The sequence below is a fragment of the Mastigoproctus giganteus genome, chromosome 2 (genome assembly GCF_048544385.1).
Source record: "Mastigoproctus giganteus isolate SK-2022 chromosome 2, ASM4854438v1, whole genome shotgun sequence".
NCBI classification, from domain to species: domain Eukaryota; kingdom Metazoa; phylum Arthropoda; class Arachnida; order Uropygi; family Thelyphonidae; genus Mastigoproctus; species Mastigoproctus giganteus.
This window is the reverse complement of record NC_143576.1, coordinates 138,376,815-138,399,948: the sequence shown is the minus strand read 5'-3', so window position 1 is coordinate 138,399,948 and position 23,134 is coordinate 138,376,815. Positions and strand designations below refer to the sequence as shown.

General features: G+C 39.5%; 1 protein-coding gene across 1 annotated transcript in view; it reads left to right on the top strand.

Annotated features, from left to right (window-relative positions):
* Positions 1 to 8,289: 8,289 nt before the first annotated feature.
* The window catches only part of LOC150089599 (hephaestin-like protein), a 50,345-nt gene continuing 35,500 nt past the window's right edge, over positions 8,290 to 23,134 (top strand). The window contains exon 1 of the mRNA XM_090389565.1: positions 8,290 to 8,558. Within this exon, the coding sequence (XP_090245691.1) occupies positions 8,350 to 8,558 (209 nt within the window). The 5' untranslated portion in view covers positions 8,290 to 8,349. The remainder of the gene's footprint in view (positions 8,559 to 23,134) is intronic.

Sequence of the window (23,134 nt, the reverse complement as noted above, 5' to 3'; positions counted from 1 at the left end):
AAAACATGGATTTTGACAACTTTCCCCCGATCCAGACAGCAAATCCTAATTCAATGGATTTGCACCATCCCGATGATGACAAAAACACCAGAAAGAGACTGAAGACGGATGCTTGCAGAATAGAACATCCAACGTTTCTGATCTTGCATTCTTTAACAAATCAAGCCATAGGCAATCTATCTCCATTTCTCATTCAGAAATGTCTGGAAAGTGTAGCAGGTTCCCCGAAAATGGTGAGACGTCTTAAATCTGGCGACCTACTGGTTGAGACCACCAGCTCCAAACACTCTGATTCCCTTCTGAAAATATCCACATTTGGTGGAATTCCAGTCACGGTGTCACCACATGCTACACTCAATACCTCCAAAGGTGTCATCTCAGAATGGGACTTAATGAATGTCTCAGAGGAGGAAATTGTAAATGAATTGCAAGATCAGAAGGTCATACAGGCGAAAAGAATTATGCTGAAGAAGGATGGAGAACTTATCCAAACTCGCAGCATCATACTGACATTTAGTTCACCAAACCTACCAACATCGGTGAAAGCTGGGTATCTGAATTGCCGCATTCGCCCGTATATTCCAAACCCATTAAGATGTTATAAATGTCAGAAATTCGGACACTCTCAAACAGTCTGTCGAAGTGATGCGGTATGCCCTAACTGTGGCTCGAAGGAGCATGCCCAAGCTGATTGCAAATCACAGTCCTCACTCTGCCCTAACTGCAAAGGCAACCACCCAGCCTTCTCTAAGACATGTGACCAATGGAAGTATGAAAAGAAAATCCAGAAATACAAGGTAGAAAAAAAAGTCTCATTTTCAGAAGCAAGAAAACAAATACAACTGATACCAAAACATACATATGCTGATGCTACCAAAAGATTTCACACAATATCCGTTCAGACTGAAACATCAATCCCACCAAACATTTCTATTTCTGAATGGGCACGATCTATACTCTCTTCAGTACCACAGTCCTCAAAGCAACAGACTTCAACCAGATCTAGTAACACTCCAGTCACGATACCACCTGCTGCTGCTTCAGCTTCCGTAAGACCTGCTCAAAGAGAAAATTCTGACCCCATTAATAAACAGCATGCTGAATCCTCTTCTGCTATGGACACAAATGAGGCTTGCAATCAAGAAGAAAATGAAACCATTCTGGAAATTCATCCAGAAGACGAAATAGAAACCAGACCTGTTTTTTCAAAGAGAGAGAAAATGAAAGCTGACCGCCTGAAACAGATCTCCAAAAAACAGACAGATGCAGCTACTTCATATAAATCCAAACAATGAAAAACATCGTACAATGGAATTGCAGAGGCTTTCGCAGCAATATTGACGACATCCACGAAATAATCATGAACCATAATCCAATTGGAATCTGCTTACAAGAGACATATTTAACACCTCAGTTGTCTCCCTCGATAAAAAATTATACTCTCTTTCGGCAAGACAGACCTACAACCACAAATGCTCATGGAGGGGTAGCCATACTCGTAGATTCACGAGTCCCTTGTAAATGCATTCCGCTACAAACTACGATTGAAGCTGTTGCCACGCGAATAGCGATTGGCATTAGCCTAACACTAGTTTCTATCTATCTGCCACCCAGTTATCCTTGTACCTTTCAAGAACTTCAAGATCTCATTATGCAGCTGCCAACCCCATTCTGTTTACTGGGCGATTTCAATGGACACAATCCATTGTGGGGATCTCCGAACATAGACGCCCGAGGACAGCTCATTGAAATGCTTGTCGACAGACAAAATCTAACCATATTAAATACAGGCTCACCAACATATTTCCATCTCCCAACCGGATCAGTCTCTGCAATAGACCTATCCATCTGCTCTCCTATCCTCTTTCCTAATATTGAGTGGACTGCTCTGGACGATCCACTCAGTAGTGACCACTACCCAATAATCTGTAAAATACAAACTTCACTCTGCATAACTTCAGAAACCAGCACAAAATGGAAATTTTCTAAGGCAGATTGGACAAAATATGCTTCCCACGTATCCTTTGACAACCAGACCATTGAATATCATCCAATTGACAAGGCTGCCAACCATATTACAAAACAGATCCTAGTAGCTGCATCTATTGCCATTCCACAAACACAGACAAGCATCCGTAGAAACAGAAACTACTGGTGGAATGAGGACTGTAGAAATGCAAAAAAAGAAAAAAACCGTGCTTGGAACTTGTTCCGCAAATACCCTACCACTGCTAATCTGATAAACTACAAAAAACTTAGAGCTAAGGCCCGACATATTAGGAAGAAAGCAAAAAAAGACTCTTGGATTAGATTCGCAACTGAAATTAATAAAAATACTGACGTCAGAATTATATGGAAAAAAATCAGGCAATTAAATGGAAAATTTCACCCATTGTCCTCCCCACTTATCACCTGGAATGGGCTAGAACTGTCTACTCCTGCAGAGATTGCAGATGCCCTAGGCGCAGTATTTGCACAGTTATCTCAATCACCGGCATACGAACCATCTTTTCAGAAGATTAAGACTTCAGCTGAAAAATTCCAGCTTAATTTCAGAACCAAATCGTCTCTACCGTACAATCAACCACTCACTATGCTAGAACTTCAAGAGGCTCTATCCACTGCAAGGAACAGCGCTGCTGGCCCTGATGGAATATACAACATAATGCTACAACATCTAGATAATAAATCGCTATCTTCCCTTCTGACATTCTATAATCGCATCTTCATGGAACAGTCATTCCCCAGTTCCTGGCGTCACTCTTTTGTACTGGCAATACCCAAACCAGGGAAAGATCTCTCTATGCCTAATAATTATAGACCCATTTCTCTCACCAGCTGCTTAAGTAAAACCCTAGAAAAAATAATACACCGTAGACTGACATGGTACCTTGATTCCCAAAACATGATATCTGATAATCAATTTGGTTTCAGGAAAAACCGATCATCACTGGATCTTATGATCAAAGCAGAAACAAATATTAGGAATGCATTTATTCAAAATAAGCATCTCGTCATGGCATGTCTCGATATAGAGAAAGCATTTGACACCACTTGGCGTTTTGGCATACTGAGAGATCTTCATTCCCTGGATCTGAGAGGTCACTTACCTTACTTCATACAGAATTTCCTACAGCAGAGGACCTTTCAAGTTCGCTACCGGCAAGTCCTTTCCAAAACATTTATACAAGAAGAAGGAGTCCCTCAGGGCTCTGTTCTTAGTGCAACTTTGTTTGCAATAAGAATAAACCAGTTGACTAAAGTTATTCCCAATACAGTGAATTCATACCTTTATGCTGATGACCTGACGGTCTCTTGCAGTTCACAAAACATGAGTTATATTGAGAGGCAACTTCAAACATCAATAAATAATATCGAACTATGGATGACACAGAATGGCTACCGACTATCTTATCAGAAATCTAGTGTCATTCACTTTTGTAACAAACGAAAGATGCACCCAGATCCTGAAATACACCTAAGAAACCAACCTGTCACTGTTGTGAACAACGGTCCTCTTCTTGGTGTGATTTTTGACAATAAATTGAACTTTAAAGAACACATTAATCATCTACGGACTGTTTGCCAGAAAAAAATGAACATACTAAGAGTTATCTCTTCTACATCGTGGGGTGCAGATCGTTGCACCTTACTTCAGTTATATAGAGCCCTAATCAGATCTCGCCTTGATTATGGTGCCCCGGTGTACGATTCTGCTAGGGAAAGCGTGTTAGCACGACTTGCCCCTATTCAACATTCTGCCCTCAGGATTGCTGTAGGTGCTTTTAGAACATCGCCAGTACAAAGCCTTTATATTGAAACACATGAACCTCCCCTCAGACTCAGGAGAAAGATGTTACTCCTAAATTATGCTGCTAAAATTCAAAGTGTATCTACTCACCCCATTCGGCCAATACTTAATGATCCACAGTTCTCTATGCACTATAGAAACAAACCTAGAGCAGTTCAACCTACTGGTATCAGATTGCAAGCATTATCGCAAACCTGGAATATACATCTTGACAGAGTCTTCAAAAATTCAAACAGTGCAGATCCTCCATGGTATTCTATTAAAGTATCCTGTGACAGCTATTTCCTAAACTGGGGAAAACATTCGCTTGCTAATATCAATATACAGCAACTTCATACTGCTCACACACAAAATTATCCACATTTTACAAAAGTATACACTGATGGATCAAAGTCTGAAAGTGGAGTCGGGGCTGCAGCTGTCTTTCCCTATAACACCATCTCTGTTTCCTTGCCCACTGAATGCAGCAGTTACACAGCAGAATTATGGGCCATCAACCTTGCCTTAGAAAATATCCTCCATCTGTCAATCCAAAAAACTGTGATATATACAGACTCACAGAGCGCACTTATAGCCTTGCAAAATTCCTCCTCGCCAACACATCCTGTAATAGCAATAATAAAATCTCGGCTGATGCATATCCAAGAGCAACAGCAAGTAGTCATCTTTTGTTGGATCCCAGGCCACATGGGGATATCAGGTAATGAAAAAGCGGATTATGCAGCAAAACAATCATCCAACATAACATCTACAAATTACTACGTTCCATACATTGACTACAGATCCTATATAAGACATGTATGTAAGGAACAGTGGACACTTCTATGGCAAGCTCAACCGCAGAACAAGCTCCTGCAAATAAAATCTGAACCACAGTTATGGACTTCCAGTTTCCGTGCAAGCAGAAGGGAAGAAGTGCTCCTGTCCAGAGCGCGAATCGGTCACAGTCACCTCACCCATCTTTATCTACTCACAGGAGACGATCCTCCTAAGTGTACGCACTGTAACGCTTTTCTCACAATCAAACACATTCTCATTGATTGTACACTATACACTGACGCCCGAATATCCTCTTTCAGTATTATACGAAATCTTCAAGAACCTTTAACACTTCGTCATATTATAGGCAATGATGCAAATCTTCAAGAATTTTTCTGCTTCCTCAAAGAGATACAACTATATGATCGCATCTGATATGATTCTATAATCACAATGTCTGAACTCCATACCTTTGATAGGCGCAATATGGCCCTAGTAGCCCTTGCGCCAGAAATAACAATACCAATACCAATACTCTTGCAGCCCGTCTGCACTGCTCAGAAAAATTCATATCTGCCTGTACAATTACCCCCAGGTCCTTTTCACTCTCTACCACTGTCAGTCAGTGTAGTATCATAAAGTTGATACGTTACTCTGGGGTTACTGCTTCCCATATGCAGTACGTACTTTACATTTTTCAATTGGCGCATTATAGCCTTAGTTGCTAATGCGCCAATAAAACCCAACCAACATTTGTCAATGTTAAACTTCAGTTGTCACCTCTCAGCCCACCTGCTCAACTTTTCTAGATCCTGTTGAAGCAGCGTACTGTCAGTGTCATTAACAACCTTGCCAACCTTCGCATCGTCTGCAAACTTGGACATTAAGCCTGATATATCATCATCAATATCGTTAATGAATACAGAAAACAACAATGGACCCAACACTGAACCTTGAGGAACTCCACTAATAACATTAGTACACGAAGAGCAGTGTCCATGGATTACTCTCTGTCTTCTCCCACTCAACCATCCCTTTATCCATAGCAGCAATTTGCCTCCAATGCCACACTGCTGCAATTTGTGCAGCAGTCTTTCATGTGCGACAGTATCAAAAGCCTTTCTAAGATCCAGATATATGATATCCCTGCATCCAATTCCTTTGTGACCACATCATAGTGTCCAATCAGATTGGTCAGACAAGACTTCCCCTTAATAAACTCATGCTTGTTTCCGAGTTATAGCTGAAGTCTTGTCTAGATAATCCTGCAATGCTTCTTTAACCAGTGCCTCCGTTAATTTCCCTGGAACAGAAGTTAAACTAACAGGTCTGTAATTACCTGTGTCTCACTTTGACGCTCCTTTGTGGATTGTGGTCACATTTGCACATCTCCAGTGCATGGGTACCGCCCCTGAGTCCAAAGAAGCTCTCATTATTATGGCTAAGGGTTTACTTACTTCCTTTGCTGCCTCTTTTAATATAACTGGATTGATCCCATCCACCCCGGGTGCCTTTTTTATGTTTATCCTCAACAATTTCTCCTCCACTTTCCTCCCAGTTATTACAAAATCATCTAGCTTTCTGCTAGTGTTTACTTCACCTACGACATTCCCCTTCCTGAATAATTCGTCAGGTGTGAATGTAGATGCAAAATACTCGTTTAGTTTGTTAGCCACCTGAGCAAGATCATCAACAGTTGAACTATCAATATCGAGTGGACCAATCTGATTCATCCCTTTCCTTCTAGAGTTTACATAGGTAAAGAACTCTTTTCTGTTTTTATTTGCATCCTTTCCCAAGGATTTCTCATAATCTGCCTTTGCCTGCCTAATCTGCTTTGTGACTTGGTTACAGACCAGCTTATATCTATCATAGGTTTCAATGTCACCCATTAATTTATATGTATCCCATGCACTTTATTTCTCTGCCGCATGTCTCATTAGACCGACCGGGCTAGGCAGGTGGGTAAAGTGCATGCCTGGCAACCCAAAGGTCGCGGGTTCGAATCCCGCCTCGGGCTTGGATCAAAGTACTGCAAAAAAAAAAAAACCTTGAGAGGTGCATGATGGCCACAGAAGCCGATGCGCCAACAACTACCAAAAAAAAAAAAAAAAAAGTCTCATTAGTTCATCTGACATCCATTTAGGCCTAAACCTTGAACAATATTTCTTAGTTGGTATGTAAAGCCTGGTAGCTTCCAAGATAAATTCTTTGAATGCCTCGTATTTTGAATTTGCTGTTGGTAACATCATCAGTTGGTCCCACTGTATAGAATTTAAATACTGTCTCAGTCCATCGTAGTCGCCTTTACAAAAGCAATAACCCTCCCCTTTACCCCTGATGGTAGTTACCTCTTTGAGTAAATCCCACTTCAGCACACTGTGATCAATGTAACCTAGTGGTTCCTTTATCTGCAGATTCTGGATGCATAAAGAATCATTACTGATAATCAGATCAAGAGTATTACTCCCTCTAGTTGCCTCCTGAACATGCTGATGTAGAAAACAATCATCCAATAAATCCACAAAAGCCTTGCTAGTGTGCGAGTGACCAACCCACAAATTCCAGTCAGTCTCTGGGAAATTAAAATTGCGTAATCTTCCATACCGTTTTTGCAATACTACACATTTTTACTCGGTAATTGGAGATCTTTTCAAAATAAAATTAAAAATGATTTAAGATCTTTTCTTTATCTGACTGAACACATCACTTTAAGTTCACTCTGAAGATAATTGTAAAACCGGAGTCCAACTAAATGTTGATAAACGTCCCAATATTTTAAAAGATCAATAACAAAATGGAATTATTGGATTAGGAAATTCTCTGAAAAGTGAGGTAGCAAAAATACTAGGTAGCAGCCCATCCCTCTGTATGTGTTATAAGATAGTGACAGGAAAGAACAGTTGTATTAATACTATGTGTGTCTATTCAGCATTTTGTGTTTGTTCTTTAGCTTTCGAGCACCAGTGTATTAATAACCTTTTTGACTAAGCTTCCACATTACGTAATGTGAGATAACACACACATACACACACACACACACACACATTCATTCTGGTACTGAATCTGTATTAATGCATGCTAACCACAAACCAAAGCATAAACAAAAACAGAAAACAAAACAAAACGCAGAGTTGTCATCATATATAATACATATACAAATAAATAAATAAAAGTATCACTTCTTCCTCTTTTATTATTTTATCATTTTCTCTTTGTTTTGTAACGCTTACATTGCAATAAAACTTTTACTCCGAAAATGCGCGCACCACCCCTCTAGTCTTATATCCTCCCCCCTACAAAATAGATGTGTCTCGGTGAAGGGCATTGTCTGGCCAGCATTCTTCAGCGTGCCGGTGACAACAGCAACAGCAGCAGCCCTCCCGTTCAGAAGACCTACTTAGCCAAATATGTAGCCACCGATTCGCAATACGAGCAGCTCCAGGGTCGCGTCTCTTCTCCCCGGGGCATCCTCGGTGAAGGTGAATCGTCGACGTCAGGCCAGCGGACGTGACGTCGCGATGAAAGAGTGCACAAGTGAGTGTCGTCTGCTGCTGCAATACGTTGCGTGACCGCGTCTCATCAGCAGCAAAAGTGGGAAACTTGGAGAAAGAAGGCGGAGCCTACACACACACACACACATACAAAATTTCCTCTGCACGTGACTCCTTTTTTCTTTTCTTTTTTTCCCGGAAAATTTCAGCTATCCAAGCACTTAAATATAGGGGTCGACCTGTGGCGGGTAGTTAGTGCAAAGGTCGCAGCAGTCGTCCGGCACCATGAGGTGCTTCGGTTATACAGTTTTGTGGTTAGGGTTAATCCTGTGGATACAGTTATCCTCCGCATACTCCGATAAACGAAATCAGAGAAACAGACGTCAAAATACGAGAGATCGTCCAAGGGCCGTCAGAGAGTTTAATATAGCTGCTGTCGCAGTGGATTGGAACTATGCACCTAATGGCAATCAGCTTGGACCGCAATACGATGAGTAAGTTTGCTTTGCTTCTGTTTTTCATTACGTCATTTCGAATCGCGTGGCTAATGCGAATTTCAACGCTCGTTTATTACCAATTCCAATCGTGTGGACTGCCACTCATAAAGACAGCTGTGCCCACTTGCATTCCACTTAATCAATTTAAGATTCGGCGTGTCGAATCTTAAATTGATATAACGCGTAAAGCGATACCTTTTGGAAAAGTTCTTTGGGGCTCGGATACGGCCGTTGTTAAAATCTATCTCGTTGACAATATAATTGATTTTGTCAATTACACTGTCAAAATTCATCTTCTGAAGCGGGGGACGGTGGAATCGATGAATTGAATTACCCAAAGAGCGTTTCCGATTTCTTCGCTTATCACCTTTCACAGGTGAATGGATAATGTAATAACTCGGAACTCATTTAAAATCGTTTTCACCCAGTCAGTCTGTCAACACTTCTGCATGATATTCCCAATTAAATTAACGGAAGTTGTTTCAGTAATAGAACTGGTAGGAAGTAGCCAGAGTGTTTTTGCACGATGCAAAACGTGATCTACTTATTCGTGATAATTAAATCAATAACATTTATGCAAAGAAAGCAATCTATATTTCTTAGGCAGAGTTCAATTATTCGAATCTTATGATTACCCTGAAATATCCTTGCGATTGCAATTTTTGTGTCCCGAGTGACGAAATCCAGGGTTCGAATCCCGGCAAGAGTTACGAAGTTTTATCGATTTTTTTTTTTTTTTTTTACAAAGTTGCTGAGTTGATCTGTCTTCGATTAGGGTTGCGTGGTTTTATCTGCCGAAAAATTCGGTTTTTCCTCTTGCAAACTGACACGAACACGTGCTATTACAGACAGACCCTATATACTGACGCCGCATAGCCTTTGTTGCTTTGGCGCAGGGAAAAAAAAAATAACTAATATCAGAGAATAATTAATAATCTTCAGTTTACCTTAGATGTGAAGTACTCATTTAAAGTGAAGATTCTTCCCAAAATTTTATTTACTATAACTTCTGAGGCGAGCGGCCCTACAGACTTCCATTTCCTTCCCTCTACCTCCCCCCCCCCCGATCTCCAGGCTACGCTAGGGATGGCCCAATCTTGTTTTCCGAGTAGCAATTGCCTTTTGCGTCATGACCTTCCCCAAAGGTACACGTTAAAGAAAAGAGAAATAGTTCCAAGAAAACTTCCTTCGACGCATTTTGGACACAAATCTTTCAATTGTGCAACAAAAGTAACAGTTAAATAGTGGAAGGCGGAAAAAAACCCCACATATTCAACAATGACTTCGTTTTCACTCTATTCCACAGTTTGGAGATTGAATTCAGATTCAAAAACTTTTATTATTTCGAGTCAGTATTGACCCTGAATTTGTTTTAAAATTTCATAAATTATGATAATAATTTTAAACAATTATTTCATCGTTACCATGGTTATCTATCCAATTTGGAATTCGAAATAAACAAAAAAAACGAAAAACAGAATAAAAAATGTTAAAAATTACAACAAAAACTGGAAAAAAGCCACTTCTTATTGTGTACTACGCACGTTGTCCATACAACAAAATGATCTGCGTGACTTATCGAGGACTTAAACGAATTCATGAACAAATGTTTTTTCTTTGATGGACACCAGGAAAAAAACAATTTTAACAGATGGCACGCGATATAAGCGAGAATCCCATAACGAAAACTATATTACGCTGGAATAAGAAGCTTAAATAGACATTCTGGTGGGATAAGAGAGATAATACCTGATTATTACGGTATCAGTCACGGTAGTGATCTGCCGATCGTAGTGATAAAACCTGCTGTAGAAGGACGAATGTCTGATATTATGGAACACGAGATGCTCTATCACCTCGCTGATATGCTTGCTAAAAAAAGAGAAACAGAATCTCCAAAGATAAAAGTGTTATGAACATCTGTTTCTTTTTTTAAAGATTGAACTGCGTGTACTGTAAAACTTCAGCCAGATGAAATTGAATTGTTGTGTTGGATAATTCATTGTCCCCTCTTGTCTTTGCACATGCGTTTATAAATAAAACGTTTTCTGCTTATATTCCGGGACGACCACACGGTTAGAGGAGTTCGCAAGATAGGTAGAATGCAAGAAACAGCGCCGTATTTAGCAGTCACGGGCTTGAACTTCGGTCACTGAAGGCACGTGTACTTATGCACCCTTGAGCCTGACTCCCGGCTACGGCGACTTATGTACTGTATATGCACACGGAAATAGACTGCTTCTTTAGAAATAATTTTATACTTGGGAAACAATTTGCATGATTTAAAAAAGTTGAAATTATTCAGAATGAATTCCTATTTAGGACGTCGGCGTAGCGTCAATAAACTGTATGTTCTACAGTGGATTTTTATGGGTTCCAGGATGAAAAACGTTACTCTCAGGAAAGAAGGAAAACGGTGCAAACCGAAACTGAGACCAGCTAACTCTGTCTTCATAAAAAGGGCGTTGTGTCCTGCTCGGGAATATTACTAGATGGCTAGAGGAATCGAACCCAGGGTTTTTCCTATACGGTGGGAAGTCATTGTCTATCTGCGAGGTCTGTACAGATTTAAAGAGATTTCCTTTCTCCACCACAGCTGACCCGGATGGCTTTCCGCTGTTCAGTTGGCTGAACAGCAGCTTGCTGACTCCTGAACGCTTCTCCTATCAGCTTCTCTCTACAGTTCTTTCGTCCGATGATTTCCTTCTCCAGGCAGCTCCTTTCGCCTTTTTAGTGCTGGCGCGAGATTTACTGACCTCTTTCGGGGGGTGGGATGTCCACCAATTATACCCACCACATCTTTACCATGCAGTTTTTCGTTTAGTGGATATAGTAACCGACTTCTGGGATCACCCAGGAGTGCGATTACAGTATTTGCTGACATCAGGACTTCTTTCTTGGTGCACAATTCCATCTATAATAGTGTAATCTTTCATCAACAACTGACCATTTGCATTTTCACGATCCGTCTTTCTCCCAGTCCACTTATGAATATCCGAAACCTTTCTTTAAGACTTCCCTGATATAAATTTCTCTGCTCTGTTTTCGCCTGGAGATGTCAATTTCAATTCCTCTCTCCACCTTCCAACCACTCTTTTACTGCAACCTCTTCTTCGTTTCTGAAGGGTCTGACTGCACTCTCGTTGAGGCAGGTGTAGAGGCCAGTGGACTTTTCTTCCAGAACCCCAGGTGATGGAATTCAGAATAGACAAAATAGATGGCCCGTCCCCCTTGTGACAGGACGAGAATTAACCAGCAGCTCTTCTGGTGATTGCTGCTGGCTGGTTAGGAAGAGACCATATAACACAAACATGGCGCCACACTAAACATGAACCCACATTACGACTGGCTTAGCAGTGTTCATGCTTATTCTCAGGGACATTTAGCTGATTTGTGGGAACACTAGTTTCGCCTAGATGACCTCCGTAGCCGAGTGGTCAGGAGCGGGAGTGCAATAGCACACGCTCTTTGAGTTGACCGGGGTTCAAGCCCCTGACTGCTGAATACGGTCGATCTGCCAACCCGCACTGGACCAGCGTGGCAGATTATGGTCCATTTCCCTCAACATGAATTGTTGAGGAGGCTTCCATCCTGCAGTGGGTTGATAATGGCTGCACTTTACCTTTTTTTTTACTCATACTTATGTCCTGTAAAGATTGAAAGAAATCAACTTGTGCAGTTTGGTATATTGTTGAGTTGTTAATTGGTTTAGGATCAAAGTTGGTAATAACACGGTAGGCCACTCAAATGAAAACCAAAAAATGCTTTTATTGTGCGAACTACGCTGACATCTACTGCAAGTAGGGTGTACTGATGAAGACCAAAATACATTCTTAAGATGCGGTTTGCGAAGTCATTTTGTATACTAAACAACAAAGAAAACAGGAGTAAGAAGAAATCATTATCGTGACATTATACATTAATACTGATTAGCATTTAGCAGATCTTCAAAAGTGGTTTAAAAATAGTTTTGTATGTGTTTTAGATATTGAAAGATATTTATAAAAACTGATAAAGATAAAGATATTTTTTATGGATATTTAAAGACAGTTTTATATTTTCGATAGTTCTATCTTCTACTAAAGATAGTAGGTTTGGTTTAAAGAAGAACAAGTTAACAAATAACCCTCAGACTGAAAGATACTTCTAAAGGTACCGCTAAAAAAATTTTTTTTTGGCTGCATCAATCAAGCTGAATCCTCAAGATTTCAATCCAGTATCTCGAAAAAATGAAATGAGTTGTCGCTTAAACAAATACATTTAATAAAGAAAAATGTGTTCCGATTTTAGCAAAAAGTAGGGCAGCAGTAGTTGCGGGAGTGTTGATTAAATTTCTACACACACCAGCAGAGTGAAGAAGTAATTTGCTTCTCGCCTCGACCTTCCCGCACCCTTTTGGTCATGTCTCTATGGGAAACTGGTTAGCTAAAACCGTTGGTTTACAGCCAGCATTGTCAATAGAGCGTGCTCGTAAACCGTGGTGAAAAAAAAATAAGCTTTCAGTTTATATTCCTTAGTAATCCATACAGAGAAAGAGGTGGATTCATTTTGCTTTTATTAATGGAAAAGTGCGTTCACTTATCTGGACTGCATATTTGTGGCGTCGCGTCGGGTCGTCGTCCGTATGTGACACGCATATTGATTAAAGATTGCACTACATTTCGAAACCACAGATCACTAATGCCTATTAAGCATCGCGAAAACTGTATCGTTGTACGCAGATCTGTGTTGATAGAAGTAACCACAGTTTTGTCTCTGCAGTTTGTAGAAGTTGGTTGCTATGGCTACGGTGGTTTCCATGGTTGCAACCGATATGAAGGATTTTTATTTTTGCCTTTATAAAGAGCCAAAGCTGGTGTTGCTTTTTTCTAACTGAGCTAATAACTAGCGCTGTAGTCTTAAAAAAATCCGGGTGGACGGGAGAAGGGGGAATATCAAAAAAGCAGATAGGTATAGTGTGTGTAAAAGTAAATCAGCAGGCAGGTGATCAAAAGATGAGGGTATTTTCTCGAAAAAGGGAAAAAAGTGTACGACAGACACCAACGTATCCCCTCCACTACGGCCTTCTAAAAACTAAAACAAATCTCGGCGAAGATCAGTATCTTGGTAAGGTACTTTTTGGCTCCTCATTAGCCAACCCTAATTACAAAATTAACCTTGTCCATACTCTCGCTGCTAGAAATTTCGAAAACTGGTTGCAGTTGCAAAGCGAACTTGGAATTCTAATCGTGGTGATAATAATAATCGTGATTATGGTAGTTTAGTGTTAATGAATCATATCGAGGAGGTTTCGGTACCAGACAACAGAGCTATTAACAGAGATATTACAGTGGCATTTGTGTCTCGTAAAATTTCCTTAAGTATAATCGCTCTTTGTCTTCGAAAAACGGTTGAAAGGTTTTGTCCCCTTTGCAACTGCTTGTCCTAACTTTCGGGCGTTTACGTGGCCAATTGCAGTGAGGTGCACCACGGGATAGTTCCAATTAACTGATGTAAATGAACTGGCTGTAGGCTCAGGCATCCTTACAGGACGCACCTCAGCTCTGTACAGTAGTCACGACTGTGGTGTGCCCTTGGGAAGGTGTTGCTGACCTTTTCGTCCATCTTGGAGCGGGTAGACGGCTCAGTCGTCTGTGCATCGAACAGAAGTGACTGGTACTTCGTAGGATGAACTCCTCGTAAACTAGGTGTACACTGACTTAGCAGGCGGTTTACCACCACTTGGGCACAATGAAGTAATTAACCTCACTCAACACATTTACAACACGAGAAAGCACACAGCTGGCCTGAAAAATGAAAGTCGTGTACTGCAAGGGGAATTTGTGAGTTTTATGTGTCCTTTCTCAATACAACTGCTTCGTAACGTTTATTAAAACCTACGCAAACTGGATAACAAGATTGTCTTCTACAATACTCTTTACAACGATTATTTAAGCGAATACAAACCCAGAAAATAAAGCCAATGCATTCAATACCGATCTTGGGAAACAACTTTATTTTTATCTTTATTATTATTATTCATTTTTATTTTTTGTCGATTTATTTTTATAAATCGACGAAATTTAGATTTATGCATCGATTTTCATACCTATAGAATATCAGAAATTTATTTCATCCAGCAGAAATAACTCTCCGGTATTCTGTGGGCCTGTGTTCGAATAATTTTCATTAGATCTAATATGCACTGTCCTACTTAAACTGGTGTTTTGTGGTACATACTCCTATCTACTTATCCTATTGATTTTCTGTACTTATTAATGCAGTACCCATCTTCTACCATCAAGGCCTAAAGGTAGTACCCTGCTATGCAGTAGATGGACACGACTTCATTGGGGAAAAGCCCTCTTGTAGAGCGTTGGACCATCTTTCCGCTCTATTATTGAAGTGCTGTGCTTTGCTGTAAAGTCAACCGAGGTTTTTGAAAGTCAGGAGTAGAACTATAGTCAGTAAAATATCTTGCAATTGTCAAAGATTAAAGTAGAAGGATTAAATAAATAAACAAGCTTTGTTATTGTTTCAACGTTGTACATAATAGAAAGAACTGCTCACCACAACTGATCGGTCAGGAGCATTACAAAATTTAATGAATAATGAACCGAAATGCAACTACTAGGTGTAAAATGTTATTAGGCAGTCAACAGACACTTGGATACAATTATAAAAAATAATAATAAAATAATAAAAATTCAAACACCAAAACAGTTTGTTATTGTGACTGTTGGACAGCATTAATAACAGCAAATCACAGTAATCAGTCCAACCATTCGTAATGGTGCTCGCCGTTGCACAGTCACGTAATATTCTGCATTTGAGGAAATGCATTCTTATCTGTACCATTGCCTGCAGTGTGCAGTGAACCATGGGAATGCATTTCTCCTCGCGATTCGACATCATCTGATTCTTCAAGTTCTGTGAAGTGAGGTAGAGGACCCTGAGAGGGAAGGACGCGATGTAAGCGAGAATCAGTGCTGTACCCATAACGAAAACTACGGTGCTGAAATAAGATGAAACGTAAATATGTTGGGATGAGAGAGAGAAACAATACTTGGTTATTAAGGTTGTCACAAACAGCGCCTCTCTCTTATAGATATCCTGATTATATTTTATTTGAAGAAACTAATGAAGATTACATCTACAAGATGCCGTATCTATTGCTGTCATTCACGAGCTTAAAATTTTTTCGACGCTAATCTGAATAAGGATTGGACGGTTGGTAGCACCTGAGACAGGGCCCTCGTTGGTAGCACAGTTGATATAATCACCGACCTCCCCACACCGGGCGGAAAAGATCTGATCTTGAATTCTGTCGATGATGTGAGGAATTTTTATGGGCCTTTTTCACAATGTGGCTGAGTTAGTCGGTCTTAGGCGAGGATAGGATGGCTTTTTTTGTCCAGAAAACAGCAAGAATATTAGGACAATACCCTCTCTGAAGGAATATTAAGACCCTTCGAAGATCGTTAGTACATCTTTCTTCTCGAATACTTTTCTATTCGCCTCATATGTTTAGCTGCTTAGCCATGTCATTAGTACGTATCTGAGGAAGAAGGTGGAGTCTGTGGATGGCCACCTCTCGGATGTCACCCAACTGAGAGATGGTTCATTCGAGGGTCCAGTAAAAAATTGTTGTTTAAAGAAAGAGAAAAGAGAAAGAGACAAATATCCAGTCTTCAACTGCATATATTATTGTTGGCCACACCGTTGATTGAAGGAATGTTTTGCCACTGTCTTTCCATCATTTATGTATGGAATTTTCTTTATTTCTTCATCTGAGGGCGTTTGATTTCTTCAAAGAAGTCCAATATGGTAGGTGAATCGTTCTTTTGAGCCCAAAGGATGCCAAGGTCTCCGTGATAGGTGGCATTTGGTGTGTTCCAGAAGATATGTGTGTGTTCAAGAAGACGTCTTTCCAGTTTATCATACGAATGCTCGCCCATATTTCAGTCGTCATACTCAAGCCACTCACCATTTAGAGCTAACATTAGTTCCATTATTGTCACGGAAATGGGTATAAGTTGGACAGACAACTTGAATAGTCGAGACCCGCTAATTATGGGAATCATGAGAGACGTTGTCAGATGCACTTGATTTGTGATGCTTAAGTTAAGAGTCATCCATTATTCTTCCCGCCATTAGCCTGTGCTATTGGTGTACAGTAACGCGTACTAATGTACCATAGTAATATGTACTGATAGGGATATGAGCCAATGGCTTCTACACCTAGCTGTCCAGTGCTACGGTACAAATATACCGTAACACCCTTCAGATGTGCACAGGCGATCATACTTCATTTGAAGTTGGCAAATCCATTCCTTCCCCCTACTGATTCTGAAAGAAATGCGAAAGATGTATCACATTTTTTTCGAGATCTCTTGCAATGCGCACAAGCTACAGAATTGCAGTCAGTGACTTGCGCACATCGCAATATTTGCTCATTGAAAATATTGCAATGCGCACAAGCAAATTGCAGAATTTACTTGCAATGTTTGCATTGCAGAATTTACTTGCAATGTTTGCATTGCAGAATTTACTTGCAATGTTTGCATTGCAGCATTTGCTTGTGCAATGCGTACAAGCAAATAATGGTGCAATAACCAAATAACGTTTACCCAATGGTAGTGATGATCCTGTGGTTGGAACAGCTCATTGATGCGAAAGGCCAATGGCGGTTGACAAGACTTTCTCACGGTAACTGAAAGGCTGCAATCAGGCATATACAACCTACTACAATAGTGGTACCCAAAGAGACATTTTATATTATACAACTTTGTAGCTTATAACGGATGTGGCAGTGGTCCCAACGATCATCTGATCTATTTGTAGACTAAACACATTGATGAATAAATAAATAATTTTCACAAGCACACTTCATTCTTCTCTAATATCCCTTTATTTCAATTAGTTTAATAGAAGCACTAAATATTTCTGCATTAGAACTGAATATTTAAAAATAATCAATCAGTCATAATGCGGAACTATCGATTAAATATAAATAATATCATTTTATTATAATTGATTATTTAAAAATAATCATTTATAATACCGAAATAAGGCTTACCCCCTTTACCTCCCCTTTGAAGGGGAAAAGGGGAAACAGCTCCTGAAATGAGTGTGGTTGAAAGGGGGAATACCGCTCTTGCCAGGAAAAATGAACCCTTAGGAGCAAAAACCTATCAATAAACAACGTTTGGGGTTGAACCTAAGTGTGGATTTTTATCCGGGTTCATATTGTAAAAGTGTGTGTGTCAGTTTTGCCTTCTCCACCGTTTGAGAACTAAGTGGGTTTATGAAATTCATAATATCTTGTTTTTCTCTTCTATTCTATAGTCTTAATACATTATCTTTATTCGATTTCAAAAGATCCAATTCAATGAGTTCCTTATTAAAAGCATCACTTACACTTCAGAAACGTCATGTCAAAAAATGTCATTAAAAATGTTTAGTAGTTATTAAAATTAATAGCTATAAAATTAATAATCGTAGGGTTCTGGGGTCCAAGCCTCACGCTTGGCGATGCATATCTTGCACCCAAAAATGATTCCCTTGCGCGCCTTAGACCGTACTTGAGGTGCAAATATAAACTGTAATTAATTATAAACATAAAAAGGGTCCTTTTATTACTTTTAAAAATTAATAAGTAAAAATGAAGCCACCCCACAGAAAAATATGGTTTTCACAAAGCTTTGTAATCTGTAGTAGAGATTACTTTTTTAACCTAAAAAAATTGTTAATAAACCTCTACACCAGATAATCAGTGCATTTTTAATTGGTGTATATAAAGCAAAGAAATTTTCCTGTCACATTGTGGTATTTGGACTTGTCACTTTCAAGTTGGGATGGTTCCATAAGACAAAGCAGTTCGCCTTAACTTATGAAAACAGTTGTAATGTCATTAACGTCCGATATGCTCTGTGTGATATTCCCAGTCACCAGAAAGTTTTCGAATTCCTGGTCTATCACGTTCACCATCCCTTATCCCCATGAGATTTAAAGCCACACACGGTATAGAAAGATAGCCATACCAGTTTTGTAATTATCAGTTTTGTCAGTCGGTGCAGAATTCTCATGTACCACAAATGAATTCTCCCCAACCAAGCTCCATGTATTATCTTCGGCATGGTAGAATTAAACTCTCCGAGGCTACTGTATAACGACCTTTGGGACTTGAGTTCATTAAGGTGGGAAAAATACTTAAACAAAGAAAAAGTAATAAAATATGACTGCAAGCTTCATATCGAGGTGTGAAGATTTCAATAGCGGCTGGAAATTAGTGTACTGTGATAAAGTGCCCACACATTCTACAGCTACTTGCGAATGCGTGTCTTTGATGAGTTGGTGCAAAATTCTCTGAATGCTTATGGCCCGCTTAAGGGCGCTTCTCTATAGAGATAACGCTATTTCTTTGCATTTAACGCAAGATTTATTCCATCTCTTGTGGTATGCTTCAGCGAGTGTCAATAGCAGAGCTGTACCATGGAGATGGTTGCTGGGCTTTATGAACTTTATCAAAACAAAAAAATAAGTTATCTCTAAGTTATCCAATAGTGTGTTCAGGATTTTTCTTTGGGTGTGGGTAATTAAAACAGCATCTATAACCCTCAGCCCACTCCCAACCCCCCGTACACACACTCAACGAAACATCCTGGATATACTATTGGTCAACAATATTGTTTCCCATCTTCTTGCACTTACAGACCAGCATTGGTGATACATTGAGCTTTCAAGTTGCGAATACGTGCATTGGATTTAATAAATAAACGCTACTTTGACTCTCTGGTGGGGGTTTGTAACTACGTTTTTACAGAATTTGAATCTGAATCTTTGGCTTTAGTCCTCCCGAGAAATCCAAGAGATTTCTCGGGAGGACTAAGGCCAAAGGTGGGCCTTCCGTGTATTATTATATTTTTGAATAAAAAGTCCTTTTTGAAATACCTTGTATGCGTTCGAATACTTTTAGATATATAATGTACTTCAAAGGTTTCTACAGTATATTGTCCTCTTTGCTCAGGAGAATTTCTTAGCCCCATAATGTTTTCTTTAAAATTTTCTTGATACTCCTGAAATCCCTTTTGCCGATGACCTTTTATTCTTTCAGATCTTTCAGTTTCGAAGTATCTTCTCAGAAAATGGTACGAAAATGGATATTTTTCTGTGAGAATTTTGGGTTCTGTTTAGCAGGAAAAATGTTCTTTTGAAAGTAAAACCTAGCAAAAACAGCATTTCGATAGTAGGAGGATGGGTGGCGAATGTGGGCTTGAATGCGAGCCCATATATACATCCTCTTTTAACTAAAAGCATTAATTTACGGTTGGCTGCTGAGTGTGAGATTGGTTTTTCTTGTGTTTGTGATTCAAACAAGTTCAGTAGGTTTAGTATTGGTATCAGAATTAGAATGGCAAAATGACGCAAAAAGGCGCAGACTTATTCTGCATTTAAAAAATAGTTCTGCAATCGTAGAGCAAAAAAACTTATCTGAAATCCACACCTTACTTTAGCTGTACGATGAGAAGTCGCTCATGACCCAATCACCCATCTAGTTTCTTTCACCTGTGTAGTTGAAGGAAACCTTACTCTCATTTTTTACCTTCCACGGCCTCATCTCTTCGGATAAAGAAGACAGAAATGCTACTGTTTGTGTGAACGGTATCACCTTAAACTCAAGATATAATCAGATGCTACGACATGTAATAAGTCAATTCATGATAATATAATAATATTAATGAAAACTTAGCAAAATCTTTGTTCAATCTATACTCATGAGACAAATAAATGTTAAACCACTTAGATAAAATATAAGTGGCTTAACATTTAATATGTAAAATCCAGCCATTATCAATCCACTGCAGGATGGAAGCCTCCTCAACGATTCATGTTGAGCGAAATGGACCATAATCTGCCACGCTGTTCCAGTGCGGGTTGGCAGTTCGACGAATTTAGCAGTCAGGGGCTTGAACCCCGGTCTACTCAAAAAGTGTGTGCTATCGCACTCACGCCCCTGACCACTCGGTTAAGGATATAAGTGGGTGTAACTGATCGTCATATTAATAATGTTAAATTCATCAAGAAATAACTTTCTAACACTTTAGACACCACGATAAATATTTCAATAAATGAGCATCGTGTCAAGGACTCTACTTCGTCCATTAAATGGAACTGAATTTGAAATCAGTGGGTAGTTTCATTTATTTATTTATTCGTATATTTTTGTTTTCTTTGAGTGAAGGCGCGTTCTCGAATCTTTTGTTGTTTATCACAATATCTGAGCCAACAAATTACATATTGAGGCCTTGTAATTAGTGATTATATCTTAACGTCTTTCTTTCTAGCTACATGTCACTCTGAAAAGGTGATAATACCAGCGATAAACCCTACTATAAGAGACCAGTTTAACCGGGACCACCTGGACAACACTTTACAAATGAAAAGGAAATTTATTTTTACTTGGTTATACCTTTTAAGCAACTGAAATTTTCTGAAGATGAAAATTATTGCATCTGAATCTAATCGTGTTTTACCATTCATGTTTTCTCCGAAATCTGAGCATCAGAATCATCTTCTGTCCAAACAGTTTTTGATAACGTTGAAAATAGATTTATATTTAGGAAAAACTGGCATTTGAACAAGTTACGTTACATTGCCAATCATTCATAATCCTAAAATTATCCTTTGTATAGAAGAACTACAGATATTGCGACACGAACATTTTTTCCTTGAGTTAGGGCGGTCCCAAGCCAGACTATGGCAAACCGTCACGTGTTTATATACATTACTGTAGCCAGCAACGCTGTTCCATCTACTGTTACCCATCTGTATTCTGCTCAATAGCAGACACTGATATTGGCTTTTTAATGATCGGCAGTGTACAAACCGGTTTTGTGATTAAAATCAGTATTTGAAGCATCTAAAAATAACCTTGGCTGCATATTACTTGTAGCCGTATTGATAGCTTCAGGAGGTTCATTACATCTTTTAAATGCACAAACGTACCCGAATATATTGCTAATAAACTTTTATGATTTATATGACCTTGAGTTACCAATTGCAACATTGCCACCTTGAATTCCATCTGGATTACCATCTGAGATTTTTTCTCTTCAGAGAGCCTACAATATTGTATTCAGGGAACCGTTTTTTCCTACAGCAATTTTCATCCAATAACATCACGCTGAAAAAATGAGAGAGAGATCTGACCTTGGTTAGCCGTAATGGATCGATGAATTACGAAGAAATAGCTACTAACGTGAGGAGGAAACAGAATGTTTAATTACTAACAGGTTATAGTAAAGTCGTATTTTCATTTTAAGTAATTTATGAACAATGTTTTCTTTCCGCAAACATTACTCTTCAAGTGTGTACTAAGCGTCAAGGCAACTAAAGCTATGGGGAGTCAATGTTGTTGTTGTGGTAGGCCTTTTAGGAGCATCAGCGACTAAGACCATGCTGCTCCGTTTATACTGTCCGTGGATTGCGTGTGTTCTGTGGTCTATTTTCTGTTCTCCTGGACGAAAAATCCGAGTTTCCAGGAGAAAAACCACGCTACCCTCTCCTGAGACCGACTAATTCAGCCACGTTGTGAAAAAAAAACCCATAAGAATTCCTCACTTCATCCATGGGACTCAAATATTTCACCCGGTGTGGGGAGAACAGCGAGTCTACCAACTGTGCAACCCACGAGGGTAATCCTGGACAATAATGAGTTACCTAAGTTGTGCACATCGGGGAAGACCCATGCATGTATTAGCAGGACAATGCTCCATGTCATACTGCTGTGTATGACATGGAGCATGGAAAATCACGTTGTGTCATATGAATAGGGTTATGCTCACATGATTCTGCTGCAACAATTGCATGATACACTGAATAATAACACCTCTATACTCAGGGGCGTTCCTAGGGTATGTGGCGCCCGGGTGCGAATCGCAATTTGGCGCCTGGGTGCCAATTGAAATTTGGCGTCCCCCTTTAAAATTTTCTTCATACGTGTATATGAGTTTCAGGTGCCCCTTGAACGTTGGCGCCCGGATGCAATGCACCCCTTTCACCATAGGGACACCCCCCCCAATAACTATTGTTAGTTTTTTTAATCAAGTTGTAATGGTGATAACTTTATCACGAGCGCACACCTTTTTGGTGTACTTAAGAAACCGTTTGCTAAATTGGAAGCTACTCTAATTCTAGTAAAAGCCATTCCAGTTATAGATCAACAGAGTACATATGAGATAATTATGTATCTAATTACAGTTCAATATCAAGAAAGATTCAGGCTATGGTATCTTGCGCGGGACTGAAGAGGAAAGACGACACTTTGATCAGCAGATCACATCACTTTTTTGGTTGTACTTCGTGACAGCCAGATAGGCTCACAGGCATTTACAAGATAGAGAGAATAAATTAAGATAAAGCGTCAGTATTTTGCATTGATGTAGTCTATAACTGTAGTCAACTCAAAGGCAAAGAGAAGTTTTAGTATATACACGATTGTTTGAACTTTGTTTTGATTTCCTGTCCTCTTAACATTTTTATAACAAAAACTAGCAAAAAAAAAAAAAAAAGTACAAAACTTTTTTCATCCC